At 63.6% G+C, this 24,380-nt stretch overlaps 1 protein-coding gene across 9 annotated transcripts in view; it reads right to left on the minus strand.

The window, feature by feature from the left end:
- Positions 1-24,380, minus strand: part of PTPRE (protein tyrosine phosphatase receptor type E) — a 159,897-nt gene that overhangs the window by 4,966 nt on the left and 130,551 nt on the right. For 7 of the 9 annotated variants that reach the window (XM_051833517.2, XM_070058282.1, XM_051833514.2 and 4 more), the window contains 13 exons: positions 21,263-21,339; positions 20,508-20,544; positions 18,935-19,032; positions 16,931-17,050; positions 15,234-15,397; positions 13,960-14,095; positions 13,413-13,562; positions 13,116-13,209; positions 10,351-10,427; positions 9,199-9,333; positions 4,362-4,487; positions 3,533-3,699; positions 1,572-1,707 (listed from right to left, as the gene is read on the minus strand). In XM_051833517.2, the coding sequence (XP_051689477.1) occupies positions 1,572-1,707; positions 3,533-3,699; positions 4,362-4,487; positions 9,199-9,333; positions 10,351-10,427; positions 13,116-13,209; positions 13,413-13,562; positions 13,960-14,095; positions 15,234-15,397; positions 16,931-17,050; positions 18,935-19,032; positions 20,508-20,544; positions 21,263-21,339 (1,517 nt within the window). The remainder of the gene's footprint in view (positions 1-1,571; positions 1,708-3,532; positions 3,700-4,361; positions 4,488-9,198; positions 9,334-10,350; positions 10,428-13,115; positions 13,210-13,412; positions 13,563-13,959; positions 14,096-15,233; positions 15,398-16,930; positions 17,051-18,934; positions 19,033-20,507; positions 20,545-21,262; positions 21,340-24,380) is intronic. The other 2 variants (XM_051833513.2, XM_070058283.1) reach the window with 1 other exon arrangement.

Consider the following 24,380-nt stretch of genomic DNA (forward strand, 5'->3'; position numbering starts at 1 on the left):
GGAGGCAAGCAAACACGCAGTGGCCTTTGGACAACCAGTTCTGGAGAGCAGGCCGGCGGGGACTTGGGAGACAGGTCTTCCCGCGCAGCCAACCACTAGACAAGGGCTGCCGAGCCAACACTGAGCCACTGTGGCCTCTGCCTAGACAGCCCGCCAGCAGTTAGGGTGGCGAAGCCGTCCAGACTGGAGTCAGCCAGGTAGGGCTTTACCTCCTCACAGCACCTGAGGGTCCAGGCTGGCGAAGCGAGGTGATGAAGCTGTTTGGCGAGCTCCCACCCCCAGGGTCGTAGCCCCCACTTCCTGCCTCACCACTTGCCAAGGAGCACTTACTGTGTGCCCGACAGGGGACTAGCTGCCAAGTTCATGTATTTATCTTTTAAAGTTTTATTTTTTTAAATTTATTTGAGATCCGGAGTGGGGGGCTGGGAGATCCACCTTCCATCTTCTGCTTCACTTCCCAAACGTCCAAAACAGCCAGGCTGGGCTGGGCTAAAGCCAGGAGCTGGGGACTGAGTCCCGATCTCCCACACAGTGGCAGGGGCCAATCGCTTGTTACTGCTGCCTCCCAGGGTCTCCATTAGCAGGAAACGGGGGTCAGGAATCCCGGCTGGAGACCGGAATTAAAATCCAGGTACTCAGATAACAGGTGTCCAAACGCCCACTCCCAAATGCCGACTTTGAAAGTCAGGTTCTGGAATGTTCTATTGTGCGGTTACCAGAGAGGGGCCGGGACATATCTGAGGGCAGCATCCCAGGAAGGCAGCGGAGAGAAGGCAGGAGCAGGGGAGCAGAACCGAGCCGGGAAGGCCCTTGGACGCCAGGTACTGTTGCAAAGGAGCACCCTGGCCAGGCAGACAGGTGCACGAGCTCCGGGAGCCCCAGGCAGCCCACACAACTGTGCGCCCCCCCCCCCACTGCCCCGAGGCCATTGGCCGCCTTCGGCTGGGTGCCTGCCCCGGCCTGACACTCTGGGCGTTCTGATGCACTTACGGCAAGTTTTGCACAGTGACCCTAAAGGCAGTGCCATCACCCCCGTTTTCATGGAAAGGAATCGAAGCCTGGAACGTGGAAGGCTCACGGCCAAGTTCTTGGAGCCCCGAGGGAGCCCAGCCGTGAGCCCGGGAAGACAGCCCCAAACCAAGCTCAGAGGAACTGCCACTTATCTTTGTAAACGCGACATAATCTAAAATCCGTTTCTAATGGACACCTAGGAATGAGGTGTATCGATGGGGTGCGACGTGATGGCCAGGCAGGACTAAGTCCTGGGGAAGCCAGCAGCAGCAGGACAAACAAGAAAGCGACTGAAGGGGGCTGGCTCATTAAAAACCGGATTCCATTCCGAGGAGGTTCGTTACATTTTTATTAATGACTGTGGTTTTGACTTAACGATTCTTTTGCAGTCTTGCCCGGGGGCCGGACCCCCCTCAAGTCCCCAGCAGGGAAGGGGTCCTGGGATGCTGCCCTGTGCAAGCTGCAGCTGACTCTCCTTGGGATATTCCCCTCCCACCTCCCTGCTTACTCAAGCAAGACATTCACTAAATGCCCGACACCGCTCCGACTGGGGTTCTTACCAGGGTTTGCACCATATGTGGCCTCTGAAGTCGCAAACTCTTCACAGCCTGAAACACGTCCAAGAGTCCCTCGGCTTTGACGCGCTCCAGAATGTTGCTGAGGGCGATGAACGTGCCCGTCCGCCCGGCGCCAGCGCTGCGGAGAGCGGAGAGCGGAGGGCGAGGGCCTCGTGAACACCGCCAGCCTGCCCACGGCCCCTGCGGCCGGGGCTGAAGCGGCGCTCACCGGCAAGGTCAGCCTTGATTGGATTTTGCACAAGAAAATCCCTAAGGTGGCTGCCCAGGCACAGCGCCCAGGAGCCTGTGTACCAGGTCAGGCCCAGTCGTCGGTCCTGACGCTGGTGCGGCCACCTCCCCCTCCCCTGCACACACAGGGGTCTCCACGTGTGGCTGAGCTGGCGCTGGGGGCCTGGCCAGATCCTCCTGGTTCAGGTCTAAGGAGCAGGTGGCCCAGGCTCCTTCCCTGCGCCAGGTGCCGGCTTCTGAAGTGGGCAGTGCCGACAGGCAGGAGGGAGGGATGCTAAGAAGAAGGGCACCCACTGCCAGGAACACACAGACAGACTCAGGGCCCTGCAGTCTGCCTGCTTCTCTGGACAAAACCCTCGCGAGCAGAGCCCAGCCCCCCAGGGTGGCCCAGGAAGGCAGGCAGAAAGGAAGTGGGGTCGGCTGCCTCGCCCAGTGCCCTCTGGGGATGCAGGGTGCTGGGGGTCCGGGGTCTCACCAGGAGGCCTAGCTGATGATCCCGTCCTGCTGCAGGGACTGTCCCCGCAGAAGCCTTCCCCCGGGGAGGGCCTCCTTGCGGGACCCGGTTCACCTCGCAGCCCCAGCGCCCTGCACAGGGGAAACTCACAGCCTGGGCTCGCAGAGGCAGAGCTGAGACCTCTACCAAGTCCCAGGGACTGAAAACCAAGGTGTGTGCTCCCCCTGCTGGCCAGGCCAGGAGTGCACCCAAGGGGGGTCCAGGCTGCTAACCTCCTGCTCCTTTGGCTACAAAGGGCAGGGGCAAGAGGTTGTCCTAAAAAGTGGGAGCCACATACATGGAAACAGGGACAGAAGTGCAGTTATTAGAGGCCAAACGGCACCACCCAAGAATGGAGGCAGAGGCTGGCTCAGTGGCTCAGCGCCGGCATCCCACATGGGTGCTGGTTCCTGTCCTGGCTGCTCCACGTCTGACCCAGCGCCCTGCTAATGGCCTGGGAAAGCAGCAGAGGATGGCCCAAGTGCTTGGGCCCTGCACCCTCGTGGGAGACCCCAAGGAAGCTCCGGGTTTCTGGCTTTGGCCTGGCCCATCTGGGGAGTGAACCAGCAGATGGAAGACCTCCATCTCTTCCTCTTTGTAACTCTGAATTTAGAATAAATAATTTTTTTTTAAGAATAAAGGAATAAAGCAGCCCAAACTCCTGCTTGAACGAGCTCTGCGCCAGTGACCAAGGCCCGCCAGCAGAGGGGCAGGGAGGAAGATGAGTGGGCGGGTCCTCCCGTTGGCTGGACGGCCCCTCCCACCCTCCGTGTGCTGGGGATCCAAGGGCTCCCTGACTGCACAGCTGTCTCAGGGTATGGCCCCGTGTGCCCCTCGGTCACTCGCCTGACTCTGGGACAAAGGTCAGGAGGCTACGGGCCTCCTTGGGTCACTGCAGCCTGGGCTTCACAGTCAGCCACACCCATCTCGTCAAGCCGAGGGGAGAGGACGGAGGGGGGAGGACGGGGCAGCACGTGGCCCGGCAGCCGGAACCAGAAGTCCGGCAACCAAGGACAGGCGTGCGTTTGCCAGAGCTTCGCCGGGCCACTTGCGGCGACTTCACATGCTCTTCCTCCAACTCCTGCGTCCAGTGCATCGTGCGTCTAGCACTTGGGTGGGGCTGGGCGTGATCAGTGGCAGGAGGCACAGGACACAGAGGGTCCTGGGGATGGCACCGCCCCCACCACAGCACCCCACCTAGGGGCGCCACGGCGCCGCTCACCTGCAGTGCACAGTGATGGGGTGGTTACCCGTCTGCTGCTGCTGCTTCTGCACGGCCGCGATGAGGTCGATCATGCCTTTGCCCTCGGCGGGAATCCCGATCTCGGGCCAGCCGTGGAAGTGGAACTGGCGCACCACGCGGATCTGCTCCTCCTGGCGGGCCAGGGGCTGCGGCAGGAAAGGGGTCTCAGTGCTGCCCGCTCCCACACTGCCGGCCCCGGGCCCGCTCGCCCTCCGGGGCAGGTGGGAGCACCCACAACTCTCCCGGGGCCTCTGCAGTAGCCCTGCTTACCCAGGAGGAGAAGGCAAGGGGGTGGCTGTGCAGTACACCCAGAGAACAGCCCCTGGAGCCCCGGAGAGGCCCTGTCTAACCCTTCCCAGGGTCCTGGGCAGCTCTGCTTGAGAGAATGGAGTCGTCTCCAGCCCACGGTGAGTCAGCTCACCCACGGCTGGTCCAGAGATCCACTCTTTGCCAGAAAACAGAGTGAGCAGTGCACCAGGGGCTGTGGGGGCCCCGAGAAGGCCCTGGGGGAGGGCCCCTCTGGTCCCTTGGTTCCTCCTGTCCCGGCTGCTGTCTGCCCTTCTCCCGAGAGGGGACTGAGAGGCGTGAAATGGAGAGCACAACCTCTGCCCCACCACGCTCCTTGCCAGCGAGGATGCAGGTGGCCACAAGGGGGCGACTCTACAGGAGACCTGCCCCTGGACAAGGGAGCGCTGGCCAGTCCCAGTAAGCTGGGTCCCGGAGAGGCGGGCGCAGGACACGCAGAGCCCTGAGCGATGGCTGCCGCCCGTCAGGAGCACACGGGTTTTGGGATCTGTGGCAACAATACCTGACTGCAGGTGACCAGGAAGTCCCGCACACTGATGCCTTCCGACAGGGAATCGCTCTTGATTTCGATCGTGATTTCTCCATGGATAACTGAGCCCTCTGTGGGCCAGTACTGGTAGCACTTATCCTTGGGGGAGGGTGAGAGAGAGCCATGAGTCCCAGAATCAAAATCCGCTGCTGGAAGCTCTGGCCTCGCGATGTGGAGTCACCCTCACACCTCCTAACACATCTTGGACCAAGACATTCACACACGAATGTGAACGCCCAGGAACGCCTGCTGACCGGGGGAACACAGAGCCCACAGATGGACCGTGCGTGTCCGGAGCTTCGATCCGCAGCAGAAAGGAGAGTGTGCTCAACAAGCAGAGCTGGGAAAACCGGCTTTGCAGGTGGGGAAAGCACACTGCACCCCTGACTCACGCCGTACAGAGGCTGAGCGGGACGCCCAGCTCTTCCAGAGTTGGGTAATGTGGGGCTGCACCGCCCCCTGTGGCCGTCTTGACCCTTCCTAAAACATGAGCCCAGACAGCGTGAGACGTAAGGTCAAAGCCCAAACTGGGAGACACGACGAAGAGAGTATCTTCTGAGTTGGAGGCAAAAGAGCGTTTACCACACAAGATCCAAGAGCTAAGGCAGGGGGGGCCGGAGACAGAAACATCAGACTGCGTCAGGGTCACTTCCCCTCATCAACAAGCATCATCCAGAGAGCGGAGAGACTGCACTTAAGAAGCTGGCGATTCCTAGAACCGGCAGAGGGTGAGCGGCGAGGGAACAGAAAGAAACCCAACAAGGAGAGGGCAGACAACCCGACAGAGAAATGGGCGCAAGGCAGGAACAGGCACTTTGCACAAGGGGAAATACTCCATCCACAAATGTGGGGGTGTTTAAAAAGTTCTCAGAAAATGGAATCAAAACTAAGTTAACTTTGGTGCAAAAACTTTTGAAATCCATGAATGTGAGGGATCTTTAAAAAGTTCTTGGAAATGTATATTATGAAATATATGTATAAGATCAAATTTTTTGCATCCAAATAAGCTTTTAATTCTCTTTTCCCATAAACCTTTTAAAAACAGGTGTATTTATTTATTTGAAAGGTAGAGTGACAGAGAGGGCAGGATGGCAGGGGAGGGGGAGAGAGAATCTTTCATCTACTGGTTCCCCAAGACCCACAGCAGCTGAGGCTGGGTCAGGCTGAAGCCAGAGCCAAGAACTCCACGCAGGTCTCCCATGTGCATGGCAGAAGCCCTCCGCAGCTCCCTCCCTGGATGTGTGTTAGCAGGAAGCAGAATTGGCAGCGGAGGCAGGACTTGACCCCAGACACTCGGATAAAAGATGTGGGCACCCCAGGTGGTGGCTTCCCCCACTGTACAACCCCAAACTTCTTGCAATGCCCTTGCACACAAAGCGATGCTGGAGCTTGCGGGAATCAAAGCCACAGCGAGGAGACGAGACTTACACCTACTCAGGAACGAGACTGGGACACCGAGACTGCGAGGCAGGTGAAGGAGAGATCTAGCACGCGGCCACTGCCCACTTGGAAAGCCATGGCTGCTCTGGAAAGCCTTTACCAGTTGTCTCGTGAACTCCAACTGTCTCACGCTCTCCAGCGTAAACTCTAGTCTCTCGGGCACCTGCTAGTCCTTGGGCAGCGTAAGATATGCACAGAAATGTGCGGACAGCAACGACACAGAATGGGCCCAGTGCCCATGCAGGAAAAGGGCTTAATGAGCGGGCACAGGCTGTGTGGTTTGTGTAGTGGAACAGAGCGGGATGATGACAGAGAATGCACTGGTGTAGACGTCAACACAGACAAACATCAAAAGCTCAATTCTGAGTGGAAAAAGCAAATCCTAAAAGACTACGTACCGTGGTGGTATTGTTTAAACCCAGACATAAGCCAAACACGTTTCTTTAGACATACCAGTATATGATTGTAAAGAAATTGTTAAAAAGCAAAGAATGCATCCACTAGAATGTCCTGAATCAAAAAGACAAACAACACGTGTTGGTGAGGATGTGGTGACCGGAAGCCTTGACCATGCTGGAGCGGCTACAAGTCTGACAGTTCTGCAGAGGTGGCCAACAACAAAACGTACGACACCGAATCAACCCACGACCCAGCAGCTCCAGGCCGGAGTGTACGCCCGAGAGAAATAAAAGAAAGATTCCCACACAAAGACCTGTGCGTGGATGTTCACAGCAGCACTGCTCCTAACGCGTAGGGAAATAACCCGGACGCCTGTCAGCGGATGAGTGGACAAATAAAACGTAGCGATCTGTGGGGTGGAGTACCGCGTGTCACACACGGGAGTGAAATCCTGACTCAGGCTAAACCCTGCAAGAACTCAGTCCCCAAGGTGACAGCTTGTGTGACGTCACTGCCATGATGGCGTCCAGGACAGAGAAACCCGCAGAGTCAGAAAGTGGATTGGGGCTGCCAGGGCCCGAGGCAAGGAGGAAAGAGGGGTGACCGCTGCTGGCATGGGCTTTCCTTTTGAGGAATTCTAGAATGTTCTAGAATTAGACAGAAGCTAGGATTGCACGGATCTGTGAACACACTAAACCCTTGGCTCACACCTTTTAAAAACTAAGTTGTACGGTAGTGACTTATATCTCAATTAAGCATTTTTTTTTTAAGCAAAGAAATCTAAGCACAAATCGAGAGTCGTGGTTACGTCTTAGGAGAGCGCCAAGACACATGTTGTTGGCGGAAGTCGGGTTTTTCTGTTGGGTGCTGGGCTCCTGAGTGTCTGTTACGCGAGCAAACACAATACAAGAAGGCAGCTCTCGGCCGGCGCCACGGCTCACTAGGCTAATCCTCCGCCTAGCGGGGCCGGCACACCGGGTTCTAGTCCCGGTTGGGGCGCTGGATTCTGTCCCGGTTGCCCCTCTTCCAGGCCAGCTCTCTGCTGTGGCCAGGGAGTGCAGTGGAGGATGGCCCAAGTGCTTGGGCCCTGCACCCCATGGGAGACCAGGAAAAGCACCTGGCTCCTGGCTCCTGCCATCGGATCAACGTGGTGCGCCGGCCGCAGCGCGCTGGCCGTGGCGGCCATTGGAGGGTGAACCAACGGCAAAGGAAGACCTTTCTCTCTGTCTCTCTCTCTCTCACTGTCCACTCTGCCTGTCAAAAAAAAAAAAAAAAAAGAAAAGAAGGCAGCTCTCTGGGAACCAGGTCACTCATTCAGCGCCAGGGCAGCATCAGTTAGGCACACAGACCAGTGCCTGAGTCTTTAAAGAAAAAAAAAAAAAAAAGGGAATAGACGTCTTTGTCTTTAGCAGGTTGTGACCTTGCCCAGTACAAAATGGCAGCACTTCACGGAGGTCCAACAAGGGGCAGCTGGGAGCTCTGGGGAGCGAAAGGCAAGGGTACAGGGCGTGGTCTGCACCTCCAGGCTCTCTCCCTCCTCCACGTCTGCCCCGGCCTCGCCCGCGTGTGTGCAGCACCGAGACAGGTGGGGCCTCTGACCCGCACTGCTACGGCCTCGCCCGCGTGTGTGCAGCACCGAGACAGGTGGGGCCTCTGACCCGCACTGCTACGGGGCCTCACCCGCGTGTGTGCAGCACCGAGACAGGTGGGGCCTCTGACCCGCACTGCTACGGGGCCTCGCCCGCGTGTGTGCAGCACCGAGACAGGTGGGGCCTCTGACCCGCACTGCTACGGGGCCTCGCCTGCGTGTGTGCAGCACCGAGACAGGTGGGGCCTCTGACCCGCACTGCTACGGGGCCTCGCCCGCGTGTGTGCAGCACCGAGACAGGTGGGGCCTCTGACCCGCACTGCTACGGGGCCTCGCCCGCGTGTGTGCAGCACCGAGACAGGTGGGGCCTCTGACCCGCACTGCTACGGCCTCGCCCGCGTGTGTGCAGCACCGAGACAGGTGGGGCCTCTGACCCGCACTGCTACGGGGCCTCACCCGCGTGTGTGCAGCACCGAGACAGGTGGGGCCTCTGACCCGCACTGCTACGGGGCCTCGCCTGCGTGTGTGCAGCACCGAGACAGGTGGGGCCTCTGACCCGCACTGCTACGGGGCCTCGCCCGCGTGTGTGCAGCACCGAGACAGGTGGGGCCTCTGACCCGCACTGCTACGGGGCCTCGCCCGCGTGTGTGCAGCACCGAGACAGGTGGGGCCTCTGACCCGCACTGCTACGGGGCCTCGCCCGCGTGTGTGCAGCACCGAGACAGGTGGGGCCTCTGACCCGCACTGCTACGGGGCCTCGCCCGTGTGTGTGCAGCACCGAGACAGGTGGGGCCTCTGACCCGCACTGCTACGGGGCCTCGCCTACGTGTGTGCAGCACCGAGACAGGTGGGGCCTCTGACCCGCACTGCTACGGGGCCTCGCCCGCGTGTGTGCAGCACCGAGACAGGTGGGGCCTCTGACCCGCACTGCTACGGGGCCTCGCCCGTGTGTGTGCAGCACCGAGACAGGTGGGGCCTCTGACCCGCACTGCTACGGGGCCTCGCCCGTGTGTGTGCAGCACCGAGACAGGTGGGGCCTCTGACCCGCACTGCTACGGGGCCTCGCCTGCATGTGTGCAGCCCCGAGACAGGTGGGGCCTCTGACCCGCACTGCTACGGGGCCTCGCCCGCGTGTGTGCAGCACTGAGACAGGTGGGGCCTCTGACCCGCACTGCTACGGCCTCGCCTGTGTGTGTGCAGCACCAAGACAGGTGGGGCCTCTGACCCGCACTGCTACGGGGCCTCGCCCGCGTGTGTGCAGCACCGAGACAGGTGGGGCCTCTGACCCGCACTGCTACGGGGCCTCGCCCACGTGTGTGCAGCACTGAGACAGGTGGGGCCTCTGACCCGCACTGCTACGGGGTCTCGGGCTTCGGCCCTCACCTGCTCCCTCTCCTGCACCTCCGTGAGCATCACGATCGTGTGGCACTTCCACTCCCACACCATCCTCCAGAAGTCCTCCACCGTGTGAGCCAGCGGCCCCTGCGTGGCGATGAAGTGGTCCTTCTGCCGGTAGCCCTGCGGTGGTGGGGTGCAGAGGTTAGGGGCTGACTGCCCTCCCTCCCAGCTCCACTCCCTGCCGGGGGTCTTCAGAGCGGGCCAAGGGAAACCCTCGCAGCTGCCACTGCCTGAGCCACACCCCAGTCTGCATGAGCTCCACCCACGGGGCAGGTGGGACGCCCCCGCCATCAGCCCCGGGAGCATCCGTCAGTGAGGGGGAGGAACTGGCAGGTCCACGTCCACAGCCCCTGGCGGCTCCTGTGTGTGACAGCCAATCAGCATCGTGGTGGTGAGAGGGCCCTGGGGGAGGGGGCTGGAGGAAGGGGCTCTCTACCAGGACCCACCGACCTCATCTGCAAGTGGAGATGGCAGGGGTGTGCTCAGACGCCCTTTGCTGCCCCCGCTGCGTGCCCTGCACTCCCAACCAGTCACACTGTCCACATGAGCACTGGGTGCAGAACTGCACGCGTGCAATGCGTGTGTAAGAGAGAAACAGCTGTGCATGACGGGTGAGATGAAAGCCTGCACTCAGCAGGGGCTCTGTGACCTTACCCCCAGTGTCCACACCTCACTTACGCAGTTTTATTTAAGAGGCAGAGCAACAAAGGGACAAAGGAGGAGGGAGAGGGACAGCTCTTCCATCTGCTGGTTCAGTCCGCGAACGCCTGCAACGCCAGAGCTGGGCCAGGCTGCAGCCAGAGCCAGGAGCTCCACCCGGTCTTCTGCATGGGTGTCAGGGATGCAGGCACTCAGGTCATCACCTGCTGCCTCCCACGGGCATCAGCGGGAAGCCCCATGGGAGGCAGAGGGAGGACTCCGTCCCAAGCACTCCAGTGCGGGTGTGGGCATCCCGGGGGCAGCTCAGCCTGCTGCACCACGACCCCCACTACTCACTCATTCTTCCCAAAGCGACTCACTGTCCTAACCACAGGGCCGAGTGTCTGGAAAACCCGCCACCTCTTTCTGACTGGGGAAACGAGGTATACGAGAGCCTGGTGGCCACACCCGGAGGGGGCGGGGGGCCCGCGTACGTACGTCAATGAAGGACGCGTTGATGTAGTCTGTGTGCTCCTGGCCCCTTTTCATGGAAAGGATCACTCGGTTGAAGTCGTCTGCAAAGCGACACGCCCCTAGTTAGCGGAAAACGGCCCTGCCTGGCACGCGTTCATCTGTGGCGAACGGCTTCCCACACGCACAGCAGAGCTGCTAACGCAATCCCTGGGGAAAGCCAGCTCGGGGCAGGTTCTGTTCCGTAGCACCATGGGGACAGAGGCGGCCTTGGGATGGTGGAGCAGGCGTGGGGCCGTGGAGCGGGTGTGAGGGCCGTGGTTCAGATGTGAGGGCCGAAGAGCAGGAGTGGTGGCCGTGGGGCAGGTGTGGGGCCGTGGGGCGGGTGTGGGGACCGTGGAGCGGGTGAGGGGCCGTGGAGTGGGTGTGGGGGCCGTGGAGCGGGTGTGGGGCCGTGGAGCGGGTGTGGGGCTGTGGAGCAGGTGTGGGGGCCGTGGGGCGGGTGAGGGGGCCGTGGGGCGGGTGAGGGGGCCGTGGAGCGGGTGTGGGGCCGTGGAGCGGGTGTGGGGGCCGTGGAGCAGGTGTGGGGGCCGTGGAGCGGGTGGGGGGCCGTGGAGCAGGTGTGGGGGCCGTGGGGCGGGTGTGGGGGCCGTGGGGCGGGTGAGGGGGCCGTGGGGCGGGTGAGGGGGCCATGGAGCGGGTGAGGGGCCGTGGAGCGGGTGTGGGGGCCGTGGAGCGGGTGTGGGGCCGTGGAGCAGGTGTGGGGCCGTGGAGCAGGTGTGGGGCCGTGGAGCAGGTGTGGGGGCCGTGGAGCAGGTGTGGGGGCCGTGGAGCAGGTGTGGGGCCGTGGAGCAGGTGTGGGGGCCGTGGAGCAGGTGTGGGGGCCATGGAGCAGGTGTGGGGCCGTGGAGCAGGTGCGGGGGCCGTGGAGCAGGTGCGGGGCCATGGAGCAGGTGTGGGGGCCGTGGAGCGGGTGTGGGGGCCGTGGAGCAGGTGTGGGGGCCATGGAGCAGGTGTGGGGGCCGTGGGGCTGGTGTGGGGGCCGTGGAGCAGGTGTGGGGGCCATGGAGCAGGTGTGGGGCCGTGGAGCGGGTGCGGGGGCCGTGGAGCAGGTGCGGGGCCGTGGAGCGGGTGCGGGGGCCGTGGAGCAGGTGTGGGGTCCGTGGGGCTGGTGTGGGGGCCGTGGAGCGGGTGTGGGGCCGTGGAGCAGGTGTGGGGTCCGTGGAGCAGGTGTGGGGCCATGGAGCAGGTGTGGGGGCCGTGGAGCAGGTGTGGGGCCATGGAGCAGGTGTGGGGGCCGTGGAGCAGGTGTGGGGGCCATGGAGCAGGTGTGGGGCCGTGGAGCGGGTGCGGGGGCCGTGGAGCAGGTGCGGGGCCGTGGAGCGGGTGCGGGGGCCGTGGAGCGGGTGTGGGGGCCGTGGGGCTGGTGTGGGGGCCGTGGAGCGGGTGTGGGGCCGTGGAGCAGGTGTGGGGTCCGTGGAGCAGGTGTGGGGCCATGGAGCAGGTGTGGGGTCCGTGGAGCAGGTGTGGGGCCATGGAGCAGGTGTGGGGTCCGTGGAGCAGGTGTGGGGTCCGTGGAGCAGGTGTGGGGCCATGGAGCAGGTGTGGGGGCCGTGGAGCAGGTGTGGGGCCATGGAGCAGGTGTGGGGGCCGTGGAGCAGGTGTGGGGCCATGGAGCAGGTGTGGGGTCCGTGGAGCAGGTGTGGGGCCATGGAGCAGGTGTGGGGTCCGTGGAGCAGGAGTGGGGTCCGTGGAGCAGGAGTGGGGTCCGTGGAGCAGGTGTGGGGTCCGTGGAGCAGGAGTGGGGTCCGTGGAGCAGGTGTGGGGCCATGGAGCAGGTGTGGGGTCCGTGGAGCAGGTGTGGGGCCATGGAGCAGGTGTGGGGTCCGTGGAGCAGGTGTGGGGTCCGTGGAGCAGGTGTGGGGCCATGGAGCAGGTGTGGGGGCCGTGGAGCAGGTGTGGGGCCATGGAGCAGGTGTGGGGGCCGTGGAGCAGGTGTGGGGCCATGGAGCAGGTGTGGGGTCCGTGGAGCAGGTGTGGGGCCATGGAGCAGGTGTGGGGTCCGTGGAGCAGGAGTGGGGTCCGTGGAGCAGGTGTGGGGCCATGGAGCAGGTGTGGGGGCCGTGGGGCTGGTGTGGGGCCGTGGAGCAGGTGTGGGGGCCGTGGAGCAGGTGTGGGGGCCGTGGAGCGGGTGTGAGTATCATGCGCAGCAGTAAGCCAGGTGAAGGCTTCCCCTCTCAGCCAGGTGTCTGGCGCGGCCTCTGGAGTCCGCCTTGGGGCTGTATTGCGTGGGTTTCTCTTTCCCGGGGTGAGACCCTCGATGGGCTCCACACCTGCCCACCGCGCGTGGCCCTGCCTCCCGCAGCCGCTCGGTCGCTCTCCCTCCCCGACCATGCCGGTGGCAGGCCAGGGTCCCTTCCCACCCTGGGCCCGTTTCTTGCCCTCTGCAAGGCTGGAGTCTTCTGGACAGTCCCAGCTGTTTGCCCCTGACGTGGCGCCTCGCCCCAGGTGTGTGCGCATTCTCACTGTCCCTCTGTGTTGGGGACACATCCACCCAGGCCTCGGGAACCAGTCCTGCCCACGGCAAGCCTCCGGGCTTCTGTGGGGCACTCCCTGTGGGCTGGTCCCTGGTCTCGGCCAACCATCCCCCACCTCTAATCCCTGTCCCAAGCTGCGCACACGGGGCCGCCTGGGGCACCCGGGGCCCCCCAGGTGGCTCTCTGCTCCCGACACCTGGCCCAGCACCCGCACCAGCCCACAGGGCTCTTGCTCTGAGCCTCGGGGCAGCTTACACGGGATGATCTGGATGACCCTGGCCTTCTTCATGTTGGCCGGCAGGTTGCCCGTCCGCATGTTCTCCTTCATGATCCGCACGTTTGTCAGCTTCTGCAGCCGAGAAGACACAAGGCCACCGCTGAAGCCCAGACTCTAGCGAGCCGCCGCTCCCCGGGGTGACAGCGCCACTGGCACGGGCACCTGCTGCCACCTCGGGCTGGGGGAGGGGGCTCCTCAGTCCTGGGAGAGAAATCCACCGCCTCCTTCGGTCTGCCCGGCCGTGTCTGGGCTCAGCCGGCAGGGGGAGCACTCACCCTGAACTCCTCCTCCAGGCCCATCTTGTGGAAGTGCGTGGCACTCCCGTGCAGGGTCTGCAGGTGCTTCTCCAGCGAGGACACGTCCAGCTCGGTGTCGCCGTAGAGGTAGTACTCCAGCAGGGCTTGGTAGATGAACGTGTACTGCATCTGTGGGGACCAGGCGGCCACACCCTCGACCCTGCCACGCGGGGCCCGGCAGCCCGAAGCGGCCGCTCTCTGCTCATTCACTTTGTACCCTCAGGAGGCGCAGTGGCCATGTGTGATGGCCGTGCATGGCTTGGGGGGGGGGTGCGCCACAGCCGGCATCCACCAAGGCCGCCAGTCCCTGTCCCTCCAGCATCATCTGGGGGACAGCATGACCACCCCAGGTCCCACGAGGCCACGAAGGGTGAGGGCAGGAAGTGGACAGAGGCAGGACAGGGAGTGAAGCCAGGTCTAACGAGGGGAGCTCAGGGCTGCTTGCCACCTGCCAAGCAAAGGCAGGGTCCTCCGTGTGGGGACTGTGGTGGGCTCTCGCGGCAAAGGTGCCAGGGCTGTCACTCACGTCTGTCTGCACCATCTGTGGCCGCTGGTTGCGGATGCGGGACACAAACTCAAAGACGTCGACCTTCTGCTCAGCGTGCATCATGGCCATCATGGCGTCGATGACGATGAAGGTGCCCGTCCGGCCCACGCCCGCGCTTGGGGAGGAGGAGAGAGGCCACCCTGTGAGCCCCGTGCCCTGAAAGGAGCCACAGGACCCCCAACATTGCCTGCCCTAGACTCAGGACAACTTTCCTAGGGGAATGAGAGGCGGGCCTACAGTGCGGCCACCAGAGGGCGCTGCAACCTCAGCGAACTGATTCCCACCTGCTCCTACAGCGTGGGGGCTAAAAGGCGTTTTATACAGAGCTGTCGCAGGGAGCTCTGCCTGCAGCTGGACGCATCATTTTCCTCTCTGTTACCAGACTGGGTCTTGCTGCCACCGTGTCACTGCTTCCTGGCCAGGGGCGGCGTCCGCAGGACCCGGCATTGCTGAGTAACATCTCAGGGGCTCAGCATCGGGCTCTACGCAGCCGAGCCCGGGGTCACCAGTCCTGGGGCACTAAGCCACGAGGGGACATCTGTTACCCGACCGGGCAAATTCCGCCCACAGGGGCTCGCGGACAAGACACGGCTGTGACACGGCTGTGACAGGTGACAGCCCCTGCCTTCCTGCGTGGAGGTGGCTTCTGTCCCTGGCAATGCTGTCTGTAACAGCTGGAAATTTGGGCTGTGGTCACAGGGACGCCAGGCGAGGCTGTGCAGGGGCCCCAGCTCCACCTGGGTGCCGTGTGGAGCCCACTGCAGGCAGAGCCCCGGGGGGTCTTTTCCACCACAGATGGAAACCGAGGCAGACGGTGGGGGAAGTGGCGGGCAGCGAGGGACCCGGGCCTCCGAGACAGCCTGCTCTCGGTGGTGCCTTGGGGGTCCCCCGCCCCAGGAGACTCTGAGTTCTCCTGTGAACACGTGTGTGTGTGTGTGCGTGTGTGTGTGTGTGTGTAGAAGCCTGGTTTCCAGCTCTGCTCCCAGGGTGACCCGGGTCGTCGGTGGCGCTGCAGGGGAGGACACGTGGACAGTCCACAGCCCACGCCAGCAACCAGGGCCACTCAGCCGCCGGCCTTCCACACTGGCCTCCCCACCAGAGGCCACCGAGGCCGGGTTCTGCTCACGTGGGACACGCCATGGGCCGACATCCCTCTCGCTCCGCCCGTGCGCGTCTCGGCTTCGGCTGCGATCGGCAGTGTGCGCACAGCGCCCCGCCTGCCCCTGTGTCCCGGGGGCCGGGCGTGGACCTACCTGCAGTGGACCACGATGGGCCCGGCGTGCGCGGGGTTGAGGGTCTTCACTTTCTTCAGGAACTTGAGCATCCCGATGGGGGTGAAAGGCACCCCGAAGTCCGGCCAGCTGGTGAAGTGCAGCTGGGAGACCAGCCGCGGGGCTCTGCAGCCGTCGGGCAGCTGCTGCGGGGAGGGAGCACCGCGACGTGAGTGTGGGGACAGCCCCCACCCGCCCCAGCAGCTCCCATCACACGGGCCCCGCCCCCCAGCCCCTGGCCGTCCAGACTGTGGTGCGGGGGGGGGTGCTATCTGGGGGGGGATGGGCCCACCCCCCCCGGATGCCCTGTGCTGCCTGCTCTGGTCAAGGCCATGGCTCTGTGCTGGACACAGAGAAAGGCCCACAGGCACCTGGCCGTGCCCCGGGAGCCCGCCTGGAGGCAGGGCCTCTCCTGCTTGGCCTGGAGGCCCCATGGCTCGGCCAGGTCCCGGGTGACTGACGGCTCAGCCACGCGCTCCGAACGTCTCAGGTATGGGGGATGGGAAGTGCGACGCGGGCAGCTGCTCCCCCATCTATTTCTACTAAGTCCCCCGTGCACTCGCAGGGTGGAATCGGGGACACAATGTGGGACACGTGACGAGCAGCACCGTGAGGCGCCTCACTGCAGCCTGGGAACCGGCGTCGCGGGCGCCCTCCCCGGGGGGCTGGCGGGGGCCCTGCGGGAGGGGCGGCCAGCGCTCAGCACACCCAGGCCCCAGACCCTGACCTGTCCAGCCCAGCCTGGCCACATGCCGCAGCCCCTCCAGCCACAGCCCTCCCTCGGAGCCACTGCAGTGCGGGACAGGCAAAGCCCCTACACACGCATACATACTACATACATGGAAGCCTGTGCACTGTGACATGTGTGTACACACAACACACTACACACACGGAAGCCCAAGCACTGTGACATGTGTGTGCACATGCATACACGCTACACACATAGAAGCCTGAGCACTGTGACATGTGTATACACATGCATACACGCTACATACATGGAAGCCTGAGTACGGTGACATGTGTGTACACATACATACATGCTACATAGAAGCCTGAGTGCTGTGACATGTGCGCACAACACACTACATACGTGGAAGCCTATGCACTGTGACATGTGCGTGCAAAACACTACATACATAGAAGCCTGAATACTGTGACACATGCACACACACATACATCCTGCATACATGGAAGCCTTGTACAGACACATGCATACATACTACATACATGGAAGTCTTTGCACTGTCACATGTGCACACAACACCCTACATACATGGGAGCCTGAGTACTGTGACACATGTACACACACCACACACGACACACATGGAAGCCTGTGCACTGTGACATGTGTGTACACACACATCACACATGGAAGCCTCGTGCTGTGACATGTGTGTCCACATGCATACACACGACACACATGGAAGCCTGTGTGCTGTGACATGTGTGCCCACATGCATATACACACACACACGGGAGCCTTGCACTGTGACAAGTGTGTCCACATGCACACACGACACACACGGGAGCCTTTGCACTGTGACATGTGCACACAACACACATGGAAGCCTGTGTGCTGTGACGTGTGTACACATGCATGCACACGACACACAGGGAGCCTGCGCTGTGACACGGCTCTCCCACGTGAGCCTCCCAGGGCCGCGCGGCGCAGAGCTCACTGGCTGGATGCAGAACTTGCGGATGGTGTAGTCCACCAAGACCACGCAGTCTTCCACGCACACCCGGATGTTCCCGTAGGTCCAGCAGCCCTGGTCGGGCCAGTACTGGTAGCATTTCTCCTGCACAGGACAAGTGCAGAGACAGCAGGGCTGAGGGGGGCTCACGGCCGCCCCCACCCTCCCCAGAGCTGGCAGGAGCCCTGCAGGGTGTCTTCCTTCCCAGTGGGGAAACCGAGGCTGCACACTGGTGAAAGGCAGCCCTGAGCCTCCAACGAGCAGGCCTGGGCTCTGTTTGGACACACAATACGGAAGGGATGGCGTCCGCCTGCGGGGGGCGTAGGTCTGCCCGAGGCACCCTGGGGGCTCTGGGCTTTGACAAGTCCTGCAGGTGTCTGGCAGTGGCCCCCGAGGGCCACGGCCCCGCGTGACGTCGGCCGCCAGGATCGGCACTCACAGAACAAAGGGCAGTGCTGTCACCGCTGGCTTGCACCCCGTGTTGTGGCACGGATGGGGAGAATCCTCCCTGCCAACACCCAGCCGGGCTGGCCTGGGCGGGCCTCGGCCACTGGGGCCCTGCAGGCCCTCCCGAGGGTTCTGCCCCGGCCTTCGTGTCTGCGCTGCCCCTGCGCCCTGGCCTGCCCCCTCTGCAGTCCGGCCACGGGGTGCCAGGGCAGCTGCGTGTTGCAATGCGCAGCCCAGGATGTGGCGGGCGAGACCACAAGAGAAATGCAAGCAAGAGCGAAAACGGGAACCGCGTTGAGCAATGATCTCATGTGAGGGGGTGCGGGCCCAGATGCACCGGCAGGCAGCCCTGAGTCAGAGCAGTGGAAAAATCCAGGCGCAGGCTCCGGGGGAGGAGCGGAGCCGAGATGCCCGGTAGCCTGGCAACAGTGCCACGGGGTGGGGGTGGGGCTCTCCCAGCCCCTCGGCCTCTGCACCGGCGCCACCATGCGTCATGAGCCCCCAGGAAGCCCGTGGGTGCCTGGTGGTGGGGACCTTGAGGTCCCAGTGAGGGGCCGACTTCCCGTTCCACAGTGTAGGGGGAAGCAGGGTCACGGGTCCTGCCCCGGGGGCCCCCAGCACGCTCTGTCGCGGTGACTCAGGATGGCCCCGGCGGGTTTGCACGGTGGGGAGGGGGCCCCGGCCCAGCTCCCTGGGAAACCAAAGGACGCCCAGAGCCCCATCTCCTCTCTGGCCGGAAACCAGGACCTGCGCCGCAGGCAGCTTCCTGTGCTCTCCGGCGTGGACGCTGTAGGCAGGCGGGCGTGGTGCGGCCGCCCTCCCTGCAGGCCCGCGTGGTGCGGCCGCCCTCCCTGCAGGCCCCTCTGGGGGCCCGGCCCCTGCCCACAAGGCGGCAGCCCTTCCCGGGGGCCTCGGGGGGCCGGTCAGCACCCTGCAGGTCCCCCAGCGGGGCCTGAGGGCAGAGGGGCTGGGCAGGGGCCGGGCTGGCAGTGCCGTCTCCCGGCTGGTGCCCTGCCCGAAGCCACGTGGCCTCCGCTGCCAACTCCTTTTGCTTCGGGGAGCGCGTGAGGCCGCCTCCTACAGGCAGGATCCCTGCTCGCAGGGCCGTCCCCGCCCTCAGGCCCCAGCGCCTGCAGTTTATCCTCCTGGCAGGTGTTTGGGGGGGGGGTATGTGCACGCCTCCCGTGGGCTCCCCCGTGCCTCGCACGCCTCTCCGGGCCGGGCATACACCGGGGTCTTTCTCATCTGTGGTCTGAGGCCCAGCCCATCGCGAGCCCCACGGCCTAGGAGCTGAGCTCACCCGCGCTGCTCCCTCCCCCGAGGGCCGCCGGTGTCACATGCATCCCGACAGGGGGCGCGGCTTGGGGGGACCCAGGGAGCGCGGCTGGGGGGCCCAGGGGGCGCGGCTGGGGGGGGCCCAGGGAGCACGGCTCGGGGGGCCCAGGGAGCGCGGCTCGGGGGGGGGCCCAGGGGGCGTGGCTCGGGTGCTGCAGCCCCGGGAGGGCAGGGGAGGCAGCGGGGCCCGGCCTGCAGCCCACCCACCTCCTTCCTCTCCTTGAGGTTGGTCAACATGACGATGGTGGCCGACTTCTGCTCCCAGATCATTCTCCAGAAGTCGTCCACCGTCTCCTGCTTGGGGCCTGAGGGGACAGGAGAAGGCAGGTGGCCGTGGGCTCCACCCGGCACCCAGCCAGGGCCCCGGCGGGCGGTGTGTCTGCTCGCTCACTCCCGACTCGGAGCCGGGAGGGGCCCGCAGGTCTGCACGCCCCCTGCTCCAGCCGGCACAGCTCTGGGCAGCCAGCAAAGGGGGCCCGCCCGGGTGATGATGCGTGGGACACACAGGTGTTCAGGTGGGGGTGGGGGCTAGAGCTGTCACCAGAGCTGGGGCCGCCCCGGCGCTTGTGAAGTCTCGCGAGGGACAGCTGACCCCTCCGGAGTGGACACGTGTGTGGAGAGCGGCAGGCTGCAGGCTGCTGACCCACCCTTCGTGTCTAAATCCCTCTGACGGAATCTCAACCTCTCACATGGAGCTCTCCAGTGGGAGGTGACCTGACGACCCTGGGGAGTGACCTGAACGGAAGACGTCAAGTCTCACTAGAGGAAAATCCTCTGCTCTCCCTCCACATCTCCTGCCCAAATACAGACACAGTGCCTGGAGCTGCTGCAGCCACTTTGTGACCCCGAGGCGAAGGACAATTTGCTAATGAGGGTGGGCAGGAAGATGAAGAAGCCCCTCCCCCTGCCCCGGCTGCTCCCTGGATATCTGCTTACAAGCTGCTTTCCTGTGGATGTGCATAGACCAGATAAGTGTGCAGATTAAATGCATGATATGTCCCTGTTTCTGCATGCTCACATATTAGGTTATACATTAATATTATACACTAGATGTGGTTCTGGATCTACACATTCCTGTTTCCTCCAACCCCCCGTCAGACGGAGCCCCAGACTGCACTGAGGGTGCGCAGCACTGGGGGGGGGCCAAGGCTGGGAAAGCCACTCCCCACCCCCCCACAAACTGGGGAGCGTGTGGAGCGTGTGTGAAGCACACGCGTGTGCCTGCACACAGCCACGGTGACACACACACGGAAGGTGAGTGTGAAACACGTATGTGCACACAGCCACAGTGACACGCGCACGGAAGGCGAGTGTGAAATACGTGTGTGCACACAGCCACAGTGACATGCACACGGAAGGTGAGTGTGAAACACGTGTGTGCACACAGCCACGGTGACACGCTCACAGAAGGTAAGTGTGAAGCACACGCATGTGTCTGCTCTCAGCCACTGTGGGATACACACAGAAGGCGAGTGTGAAGCACACGGGTGTGTGTGCACACAGCCACGGTGACACGCACACAGAAGGTGAGTGTGAAACATGTGTGTGCACACAGCCACAGTGACACGCGCACGGAAGGCGAGTGTGAAGCACACGCGTGTGTCTGCACACAGCCATGGTGACACGCGCACGGAAGGTGAGTGTGAAACACGTGTGTGCACACAGCCACAGTGACACGCACACGGAAGCCGAGTGTTAGAGCACCCCCCCCCCCCCCAGCCGGCGAGCACCCTGGGCCGGCACTCGGGGCGGGGCTCCGGGCGGGGCTCCAGGCGCTTACCTTGAGCCGCTATGAATTTGTTCTTCTCTTTGTAACCCTGGAAGGCAAAGGCAGACGGACAACTTGTCAGGACGGCCCTGGCGGGGAGACCACGCGTGCCCCCACGGGGGTGCGGAGACAGAGCGGACGCCGGCGACCCCGGAGGGCCCGGGCACTGCCTCCCCGGCCCTGGCCCTTATCTACAAGCGTCCCCCACACGCGCAGACACGGACGCTCGTGCGTTTAACCCGGCTGACGTGCGCTAACGAGGACTTTACAACACACCAAGTGGCCTTTCCAGGTCAGTTAAACGGACTCTAAGAAGATATTCTGAGTGGAAACAGAGAAACACAGGCGGAGGACGGGACAGGGCTTCCACCTGCTGGCTCGGCCCCTGGAGACCGCAGGGGCTGGATCTGGGCCGTGGCCGAAGCCCGGAGCCAGGACCTCAGCGTCAGCCTCCCGCGCGCACAGGCCACCTGCTCGGCCTCCCCGGGTGCGCCCTGGCAGGAAGCCGGGGATCGGACTTGGTCTCCAGCTCCTCTAGCGCCAGGCTAAACGCCCGTCCCTCAGGTCCCCGCGTCTCCAGCCCCGACGGTTCCGCCCAGCCCGCCCGCAACCCTTCCTGCTCTGTTTCGTGGGTGATGCAGGGGACTCTTCTCTGTGGAACAGCCAGCCCCGTGCAGAGGCAGCCCGAGACCACGAAACCCCACGGCGGGGAGAGCGCGCCAGGGTCCCGACTCCCACAGGCCCCTCGGGAAGGCCCGGCCACTCACGTCTATGTAGGAGGCGTTGATGTAGTCGGAACAGGGCAGGCCGTCCAGCTGGCTCAGTGTCACCCTGGACTGGTCACCTGCAGGAGCCAGACAAGCCCGGGGCGTTAGCACGGCCAGCCAGCTGCGGCCAGGTCCTCCCCGGTGCGCCGGGGCCGAGGAGGGGGCCTGCCCCAGCACTGGGGGATCCTGGCCGTGGAGCGACAGCAAAGGCACCCGTGTCCACGGCAGGGCCCCCGGCAGCGAGTGTGCATTTGAACCCCACGCTGGGCCCCATCAGGTACACTCGGGAGTCCTCGGGTCAGAGTGGGGTCCTCTCTCCCAGGCTTTCCGGGGCAGGGGGATGTGGGGACTCAGGACCCCCGCCCCACCCTCCACAGTCCCGCCGCACGGAGGGGCTCACGCAGCCCTGGACCAGGCATGGGGGCCTGCCCGGCAGCCCCAGCCTGCGGCACACACAGGTTCCAGAGCGGGAGCCCACCCTGGGTGCCGTGGCGTGTGCTGTGTTGTACGCATGTGTCCTCTACCGCATGCATGTCTGTGTGTGCCGGATGTGCACATTTACTGGTGCGTGTGTGTGTCTGTGTTATGTGATGCATGGTGGTGTGTGGTGTCCCTGGTGCAATGTGCGTATAACTGCATGTGTGTGTGTGTCTCTGTGTGTGTCTGTGTGTACACCTGTGTGTGTGTTGTGCGCATGCTGTGTGGTATGTGCTCAGTGTCATGTGTCCTGCGTGTGTCCTGTGTGGTATGTGTTCAGTGTTGTGTGTCCTGTGTGTCTGTGTACACAGGCATGTGTGTGGTGTGTGCTGTGTGGCATGTGTTCAGTGTCACGTGTCTGTGGTGTGTGTACCCTGGGTGCCCTGCGTCTGTGTACATGTGTGTGTCCGTGTGTATACCTGTTTGTGTTGTGCCCATGCTGTGTGGTATGTGTTCAGTATCATATGTCATGTGTGTGTGCGCTGTGTGGTGTGTTCTCAGTGTCATGTGTGTGTGCTGTGTGGTCTGTGTTTAGTGTCATGTGTCCTGTGTGTGCGCCGTGTGGTCTGTGTTTAGTGTCATGTGTCCTGTGTGTGCGCCGTGTGGTCTGTGTTTAGTGTCATATGTCATGTGTGTGTGCCGTGTGGTCTGTGTTTAGTGTCATGTGTCCTGTGTGTGCGCCGTGTGGTCTGTGTTTAGTGTCGTGTGTCCTGTGTGTGTGCCGTGTGGTCTGTGTTTAGTTTCGTGTGTCCTGTGTGTGTGCCGTGTGGTCTGTGTTTAGTGTCGTGTGTCCTGTGTGTGTGCTGTGTGGTCTGTGTTTAGTGTCGTGTGTCCCGTGTGTGTGCTGTGTGGCAGGTGCTCAGTGTCGTGTGTCCTGTGTGTCTGCGTGTACCCGCGTGTGTGTGGCATGTGCTGTGCACGCTGCGTGGGGGGGTGTCCGTCGGGGCTGCACTGGGCCCCGTGGGCCGTGACTTGCCCTCTGCTTGGTGATGTGCGGGCAGCAGAGCCCCTGGAGCGCGGCCGCTCTGCCTGCGCTTTCCCGAGACCCTGCACCTGCGTGTGCGCGCGGCCCTTCCCAGGGACGCCTGGGCCCAGGCCGGTCCCGGCTCGGGTCACGCTGTTTCTGAGGCTGCTGATAACCGGAGCGGGCTGGCGGGGTGGCCACCTGGTGCCTGTGTATGCAAGCTATGCGGGCGCTTCTGTGTCCTCGCCCCCCACCCCAACCTCACGGTCCCCTCAGGACTGCAAGCAGCCGGGGAGGCAGAGCCCAGGCCGCGCCCCCACCTCAGCCTCCCTCGCCAGGCGCTGGGTGGCCGCGCACTGGTGGCTGAGCCCCGTGTCCACGCTGCTGCTGGAGGGCCCGTGCAGGTGTCGGGGCAGCCGTGGCTGGCGACTGGACACACGACACACGGGACACACGGCACTGTCGGCACCAGCCCTCAGGCCTCGTGCAGCCCCTCCGCCACGAGACCCCTGCCCGGGGGGCTGACAGCTCCGTGGCAGAAATAGCTCCTGCTGAGCACGGTGTGACGCGCGCGGAGAACTGGGGACGACTTACGCTTTGAGGACAGCCATGGCAGAGCGGGCGGCAAAAATAGCCCTGGGTTAGATTTAGAAGCTCACGGCTTCTGACAGCTTCCTGTGTTTTGATTGTAAAAATTCACACTTCACTTTCGAAACATCATTTCCTAAAATTATCAGCTCTGGCGTTTGTCCCGAAAAGACGACTCGCTTGCTTGCTCTCAGCCAAGGCGCTATCCTAAGGGCCAAAGTCCGGCCCCGGAGGCCGCAAGCGCCCGGCTTGCCCCGGCCCCAGCGCTGACTGTGCGCCAGGCCCGAGGGGCATTCAGGAATGTGGCCAAGTCCACGAGGGCTGCTGACCCCGAGCGAAGGCAGGGCTCTCCCGCAGCGGTGTGCGGAGCGGCCCTGGGGGCCCCCGCCTGCTGGCCCCATGGTCCAGGCCATCTGCCCCGCCACGTCCGCCAAGCTGCTCACCGGAATTGGACGCAGCTCTCCTGCTGTCCCGGGCCACCCCGCTGGGCCTCAGCGGGACGCCACACCCACCGTTCCAGGAATCCGTGTCCCCGTGCGGCACACACCACACCCCGGCGCAGGGTGGCGCTGCCGGGGAACGTGGGGCAGGGACTCACCCTGGAGGGGCCACCTTACTCCGCGGCCCGGGCAGGAGACTGCTCGGCCGGGGGTGGGGGAGCTCTGGGGAAGGGGCTCCCCAGGGGAGGCGGACGCGGCAGCCTGGGCTGCGAGCAGGTGGTTCCTGCGCCAGGCCCCTCTGAACCCCACAGCCTCAGCGTGGCTTTAGTGGCTAAGACAGAAACGCAGCAGGAAGCCAGGGAACAGGCGTGGCACAGGGCACTCTCAGCTGAGCTGCCGAGGCGCTCCGTTCTGGTGAAACCGACGTGCATTTCCCAAATCCCTGATTCGTGTCCTGGCGCCAATCATTCCGGAGGGCTCTGCCCCTCCTGCCGTGGGCTTCCGGCCCTTGGAGCTGTGTGCGCGGCCCCGTCGGGCTCTGCCTTCCCACAGCAGACCCTCTGGCCTCGGCCTTCCTGACGTGCCCAGACTTCAAGACCGAGCTGAGACCCGCACAGTTCAGCCGTGTGACCCCCACCCCCACCCACCC

The sequence above is a fragment of the Oryctolagus cuniculus genome, chromosome 15, assembly GCF_964237555.1.
Source record: "Oryctolagus cuniculus chromosome 15, mOryCun1.1, whole genome shotgun sequence".
NCBI classification, from domain to species: Eukaryota; Metazoa; Chordata; class Mammalia; order Lagomorpha; family Leporidae; genus Oryctolagus; species Oryctolagus cuniculus.